We start from the raw sequence: 7,478 nt of genomic DNA, 5'->3' as shown, positions 1-7,478 counted from the left end.
CCGGCGGCGGCGGCGGCGGCGGCGGCGGCGGCAGCGGAGCCCCCAGCCCGGGCCCCGATGAGTAACTCGCGCAACAACCGGGTGATGGTGGAAGGGGTCGGGGCGCGGGTGGTTCGCGGCCCGGACTGGAAGTGGGGGAAGCAGGACGGTGGCGAGGGCCATGTGGGCACTGTGCGGAGCTTCGAGAGTCCCGAAGAGGTGGTGGTGGTGTGGGACAACGGGACCGCCGCCAACTACCGCTGCTCCGGGGCCTACGACCTGCGCATCCTGGACAGCGCTCCCACCGGTAAGGCTGCAGGGCGGAAGGATCGTGGGGAATTGTAGGTGCAGTAGCGGGCGAACAAAAGCTTGCAGGAAAGACTCCCAACACCAGAGGAAATGATGGGCGCTCCATCATCGGGATGTCTCGAGCTGCCCGACACAAAGCCCGGGAATGCAGCAGACACAGTTGTACTCCTCCAGGGAAGGGGTGTGAGGGAACCAGACCCCATTGACATTAATCAGCCGCCAAGTGATAACTGTTTGAACCGAGGCTTGCATGGCCATATGGTGCTCAGTTGCTAAGGGGCGTGGGGGGGGGGTCTCAGATTTGTTGAGACAGCTTCTCCCCACCCCCACGCCTCCTGTGACATGAAATGACTTGAAGTTCAGTCGCTGAATGCTTTTTTGGGGCTCAGAAACGATTTTCATCTAAATATAAAACCTTTGTATCAAGAGGAAATGGTAGTCTGATCTCTTGAGCCACCAGTTAGGGTTACTTTTTCAAGGGAAGGCATGCATATGTGCTATTGGATGTTCTTTTTTGTTAGAAGCTCCTGTCATGTGCTGTGAGGTTCTGATCCATTCACCCATGGAATTAGTGTTTTTGATTCTCTACATTATAGGGGTTGGTTTGTTAATGACAGTAGTTTTAATATATGATAAATTGAAGATTTTTCATCAAAGTAAACATCTTATATTAATCTCATTCTCAGGTGGATTTATCCTCGATAATTGAAATCCAGTAGAAAATAATTCAGGTTTAAAATTGAATACTATTGAGAATTCTTTTGCGTTCTCTGTGCTGCTTGAAGACACTATAGTGGAGCTTGGGGAAGCCTAACAAATCATAAAGTGGGGTCATAGTTAATCGTAGCAGCAATAAAAAAGAAATGAATATAAGCGAACGCAACTTATGAACAGCTTTTTAAACCCCAAAAGGGATACATTTGCATGGTCACAAAAAAGTAAAAAAGCACAAAAGGGATCGGCATTGTTACCAGTTTCTTGTGTAATACTGCAAGCATAGATGTGAACATACTGGAAACAGAAGCCTGTCTGGTTTTGATTTTTTTTTTTTTTTTCCCCTTTTCTGGTATTGGGAATTGAATCCAGGTCCTTCAAAGTAAGCTACATCTCCAGCTCTTTTTTATTTTTTTATTTTGAGACAGGATTTTGCTAAGTCTCTGAGCAGCCCAGGCTTGAACTTATGATCCTCCTACCTCACTTCCCACAGTGCTGAGATTACAAGCATGTGACAGTATAGCTTTATTCCACTTTTTAAAGTACAGATGGTAGTTAACCGTTTTGCACTTTTGTGTCTTTCCTCTTCATAATTCCTTGTGGTGATGGGAACATGTTAACTCATCTGTACAGACTACTTGATTCTATCTTATTCTTTCATGGCTGTGTAGTATTCCACGAACTGGATGCCAATATTTGCTTAACCAGTACTTAATTGATAGGCATTTATATTATTTAAGGCCTTCTTATTTACAGTGCTGTCTTTCTGCATAGGGACTGAGAACTGCTGAAGTGGAATTACTGTTCCAAAGCATGCATATATTTTAAAGTCCCCCCCCCCCCCCCGCCGCCGCCAGTCTTTCATACTAATTTCAGTGTTTTTTTTAAAAAAACGAGGGGCCGGGGAGATGGCTCAGTGGAATAAGCACTTCCCTGGCAAGCGTAAGGGCCTGAGTTCAGTCCCCGATTCTGAAAAAAAAAAAAAAGAAAAAGTTGATATTATATCACATTCTACAATGTAATATTTATTGACACTGTATTACATTGTGTCTTACATTCAGTAACTGATACTTATTTACAGGTTAGTTAAAATTAAATTTAACTTTTATTTTGAAATAATTTCAGGTTTACAAAAGTATTGGAAAATCAGAATTCTCATTTGTAAATTTTGAAACCTAAAAATTAGTGAATTAGTGCTAATATGACAGTAATAGGTACCCCCCCCCCCCCCCCGTCACTGGGGATTGTCCCCAGTACTAGATAGTCTATTAAGCCTATTCACATTTTGCCAGTTGTCCCACTAGGGATCTTTTTTGTGTAGGATCTAAGATCTTGTGTTGTACTTGGTTGTACTTAGTAGTAGTCCCCAATGTGGGCCAGATCCTTGCTCTTTGTCTTTGATGACCTAGACACCACCTAGTAATCATGTAGCCTGTTTCTCAAATTGGATTTGTGGGATTTTTTCTTCATGACTGAGTTCAGACTGTGTATTTTGGGTAAGGGTACCATAGAAATGATGCCTTGTCCTTCCTAGTGTAACTTATTCCAGAAGGCACTTTATCCTTTTACCTCATTAGTGAGAGTGTTAACTTGGCTGAGTCACCAGCAGGATTACCCAGTGTTGTTTTTGCGCTGTCAGTGTATGCCAGTATGAAAGAGGCTATGCAAATACTTCTGACCACAGGAAGCTCCTAAGAGGTTTTTGAGGATTTCCTTAGGGGTTCAAGAACCACACTGAAAGTTACTACCCTAGCAAGAGTTTTTCATTGAGCACAAAGAGGTTTGTAAAGAATGTTGACAACAGTGTTACATGTTATAGGAGAGATTAGAAAAAACCTTTAATTTGGATCAGTAGAACAAATAAATGAGCTGTGTATTTGTATAGTGGAGTACTAGTAGTACAAAAGAAAAAGTTAATGTTAAGTAAGTAAAATGTGCAAAAGAAAGCCTATCTTGTTGGTGCTAGCAGGTCTGAGCTGACTGCTAGAGGCTGTTAGCCCTTAGGTTTAATGGCCTTCTAGAGCAAGAAATTACTGGCATCCTTTGGAATCTTTCATTGACCAGAGATGGCAACTCTTATCAAGTCTGTTGCTCTTAGTAGTTTTCTGGCTGCTAACTACCCTTGGTGTTACCAGACCCAGCTTGTGCTGGTTGCCCTTTGTGCCAGAGGCTTTTGGTGTTAGTGGTCCTTAGTGTACCAACTCAGGCTTCTTGGCTTAGATGGGAATCGTGAGTAGGTGAGTGTGCCATCCAGTCTTTTATTTATTTGGTACAGGGTCTCACTACATAGGTCAGACTCGCAGTCACCCTCCTGTCTCAGCTTCCCCACTGCTGGGATTACAGGCGTGGGCCACCATTCCCAGTTTCAGTGGCTGGCTTAGTGCGCCCAGGGTTCTGGGTCAGCACCACATGCAGTACTGGGGATTAAGCTTGGGTCTTTGTGCTTGTCAGGCAGGCACTTAGACCACTGAGCTATCTTAGCAGCACACTGCAGACTTTCTTAGTCATGGGTAGGGTAGAGGGCTGTTCCGGCACCTCAAAAAGGATTATTGTAGAGGAATGGAATCATCAGGGATGGACCCTCCATGGAGGCTTGCCGAAACCAGAGCAGAAGTTTTGCAGAGCAGCCATGGTGTGTCTGATGTAGCTGTAGCTGGCTATAAAGAGTTTGGGACAGCTAGAGAAAAAATAGAAAGTAGCTTATGGGGAGCATTGGGTCCTTTTCTGTCCCACTTGTGTCCTGTGTTTTGTAGGCGTGCATCCCTGGCTTCTACTCATCAGATGCAGTAGCATATAGTCTCTCTTATAATAGTTACATTATCTTTGGGCATTATCAAATGTCCCCTGAATGGGGGTGCAGAATTGCCTCTGGTTGAGACTCACTGATACAGGGAAGATGTGTGTATGTGTGTGGTGAAAGTATGCCAGAAGGTAATCGTAAGCATGAATGGGGTGGGAAGGGAGTGGAGTGCAGCTGGAGGAAGTACAGCAGGGCTTTCACTGTTTTACAGTGCTTTGTGTTTTAAACTGAATGGTGGCTGCACATGTGTTTGTTGGATTTGTATGTGTTTGGTATATTTTATAGTTAAAAAGATATGGTGTTGTGCTTATCAGAAGTGTGGTTGCCTTTGATTTTAATTCTTCCCTATTTACATCCATATTATGTAAACTTAGAATTTATGGCAGTATGATTGGGAATTAAGAAATGAGTAATTTGTTGGCAAGGAATACAGCTTAGTGATGAGTGGTGGCCTAGCACGCATGAGGTCCTGGGTTCAGTCCCCATTACCGCAAAACCAACCAAACAGATGAAACTTTCCAAAGCATAAGAATTAAAAAAAGAGAGAAGTAGGTAATTTTCAACATAACATGTGTAAAACATTTTGGTAAGTTAAGGTTTCTGGAGTAGTTAGTTGGATCATTTTCAATTTTTCTGATATCTTTTTTTTTTTTTTTTTTTTTTTTTTTGTGGAACTAGGGATTGAACTCAGGCCCTTGCGCTTGCCAGGGAAGTGCTTGTTCTACCGAGCCATTTCCCCAGCCCCTCTGATATCCTTTTAACCACATGTTGGAGATTTTATTTGTGAGTAGGTGGTGTGGGGGTAAAATAACTTGGCATAGAAGCTTTATTTTTTTCCTTTCAGGAGACGCATCGAGGATAGACAAACTTTAGGAAGCAGAGTGCATGGTATATATTCAAATGATACAACTTTTGTCTGATTTGTAGATAAAAACCTAGTGAAAATACATGAGTTATTTACTTTGGTGTTAATTTTGTAGGCTGTGTTTGAGTAGGTATAGTGGATTTTGTACTTACATACTGATTTTATGTAATTGGGAAAAGGTATGTTTTGTGATCATTACTACAGTTTCTTATTATTACTAAAGAGTATGAAAACATGAATTTGGATTTCTTATTAAGATTGTTTTGGTGTGTGTAACAAAGAAGAAGTAAAGAAAATAAAGTATTCAAAACTAGCTTCTGGTGCTAGTCAGTCCGTGCTGTTTTGGGCATCGCTTTGTCCTTTTCTTCCAACTCTTAACAGATCCTATCTGGAGAATTTCTTCAGATGTTTGTATTCAGTTGAAGGTTTCAAAGTGCTGACCCTAGATAAAGAAAGAAAGGTGTTCATTATCCTCATTTCCTTTTCTGAGGTCCCCTATTCTCCTCTGACCTGTTTTTCGAAGAAAAGCAGGGGCAGATCCTTGGGAAAGCACAAGACCTGGGTGAACAGTGTAAATCAGTAAATCAGCCAGAGGACCACTGTATTACTGCTCCCAACTAGGAAGTGCCCTGGTTACTTGGGGACTGTCTTTCTTTTTGTTTTTTTGGTGGTACCAGGGTTTGAACTCAGGACCTTGCACTTGCCAGGCAAGCACTTTTTCCACTGAGCTATCTTCCTGGCCCCCACCTCTGGGGACCTTCTAAACAATGTGTCTTCTGGTTCAGTAGGTCTGTGATTGTGCTGTGTGTTTTCATAAGTTCCAGTGGCATGCCTGTGGCTGGCTTCTGGGCTCGCTGACTGGTCAGTTGGGTTCTGAGTGAGTGTACTGAGAAGCCTAGGTTTTCCGTTTTCTCCTTTCCCCTCAGCAGATGACAGATGTCTCTAAAATATACTGGCATTCTTAGGAAGAAGAGTATGTACAAAGCAATAAAGGAACAGGTAGCAATTCTCAAATGTATGTATTTTTGCAAGTGTGATGCTATCTTAATGTATATTACCGGTTCTGTCTTTGGTGTCATCCCTCTTAGATTAGGTGCTGCTTTTGGAATGTACTCCTGGGTAGCCACCCACCAGGGTCTCCTCCCACCCCATTCAATTGCTGGCCCTTGTGATCTCAGCACTCGTTTCTACCTACCCACTGAGGCATGCTGTGTTGTAATCATGTTTTGCACAAAATTACTAGTTTGAGGGAAAAGGTGTATTATTTTACTTGTAACTGTCTTAGGAGAGCTATGACTGTGAGTAAATACTTTTTGAATAAAATGTGTTTTTTCAAAGAGCCCTTATCTCATTTACTCTGAGTTGAAAAAAAGTATTATCCTCAGTGAGTCACTGAGGCTCACTTAGGGTGATTATTAAGAAATTGGCCAGTCACCAGGCTGGTGAGCAGCAGGTAGTCGGGAGGCACAGCATTTCTCCATTATTCTCTCTCCACTCACAGTTCAGTGGTTCAGAAATGACCATCTGGAAGGCTTTTCATATGGGAAAATTGATTACAAAATGTAAATCACCAACTTAGAAATGAAACTCATGGTACACTTGCTATAAATTGGCAGGAACTCTTTTTAAGGTGTTCTCTAATTTTCATTTTCTTTTAATGTTTCAGAATGCATTTCAGTAATAAATGTCTTCATAGTGATTTTTAAAAATTTGGAAATAAAGTTTTAAAGTTATGTACAATCCTCTGTTGCCTAGAGAAAACTACTTTGATACATTTTTTTACAGTTTCTTTTTAGTCACTCTGTATCTTCAGAGAATTAGTTCTAAATGTCCTCACAAATACTAAAATTCAAAGATGGTCAAGTCCCTTGTAGGACATGGTGCGGTATTTGCCTGTACCCTTGTTTATCATTTTGTATACTTGAAGTATTTCCAGCTAACTTAACAATACCCAGTACTGCTTTTCTCACTCCCTGGCCATCTTTGCGGCTGCTCCTGGTTGAGGGCCACCCGCACCTAAGGCAGGAAGATGGTGACCGCAAAGAAGAAGAAACAATCTCTGGAGTCCATCAACTGTAGGCTCCAACTTGTTATGAAAAGTGGAAAGTACATGCTGGGGTATAAGATGATCAGACAGGGCAAACCGAAATTGGTCATCCTTGCCAACAACTGCCCAGCCTTGAGGAAATCTGAAATAGAGCACAAAACTGATGTCCACCTCTGCAGCGGCACTAATATCGAACTGGGCGCAGCATGTGGAAAATACTACAGAGTATGCACACTGGCAATCATTGATCCAAGTGATTCTGATATCATTAGAAGTAGGCCAGAACAGACCGGTAAAAAACCAAGCAGAATTTTTCATTAATAAAACCTGCAGCCAGCTTGTTAAAACGACAACAACAACACCCAACAAAAAACAAAACCCAGTACTATATAAATGCTATTAAAGTAGTTGTTATTGTTTGAGGACTAATGATAAGTAAAATCTGCCAGTACCGTACAGATGCAAGACTTTTTCCTAATTTTTTTTATTTTTATTTTTTTCAAAATTTTATTGATAAACAGGTAGCAATGAGACAGTTTCAAATCAAATAGTACAGTTTCAATAACTAACACACTGCATATATTCTTCTTAGTGGTTAATTGCTGTACAAGATGCGGACTTGAGATCCTTTTTACAAACACCATTAGAACAAATCATTCTATTCTTTAAGAGACTATAACTATATATCTATCCTAACCACTTTGAATACACAGATACAAAATGGACATTCATCTGTATACCCCTTTTTTTCTAAGTTCCGTTAT

General features: G+C 41.5%; 1 protein-coding gene across 1 annotated transcript in view; it reads left to right on the top strand.

Moving 5' to 3' along the window:
* Positions 1-16: 16 nt before the first annotated feature.
* The window catches only part of Mib1 (mindbomb E3 ubiquitin protein ligase 1), a 160,366-nt gene continuing 152,904 nt past the window's right edge, over positions 17-7,478 (top strand). Inside the window, exon 1 of the mRNA XM_004635780.3 lies at positions 17-286. Within this exon, the coding sequence (XP_004635837.1) occupies positions 58-286 (229 nt within the window). The 5' untranslated portion in view covers positions 17-57. The remainder of the gene's footprint in view (positions 287-7,478) is intronic.

Source organism: Octodon degus, unplaced genomic scaffold (genome assembly GCF_000260255.1).
Source record: "Octodon degus isolate 3935 unplaced genomic scaffold, OctDeg1.0 scaffold00075, whole genome shotgun sequence".
Classification (NCBI taxonomy): domain Eukaryota; kingdom Metazoa; phylum Chordata; class Mammalia; order Rodentia; family Octodontidae; genus Octodon; species Octodon degus.
The sequence above is the reverse complement of the archived record's forward strand: the minus strand, read 5'-3'. Positions and strand labels throughout refer to the sequence as shown.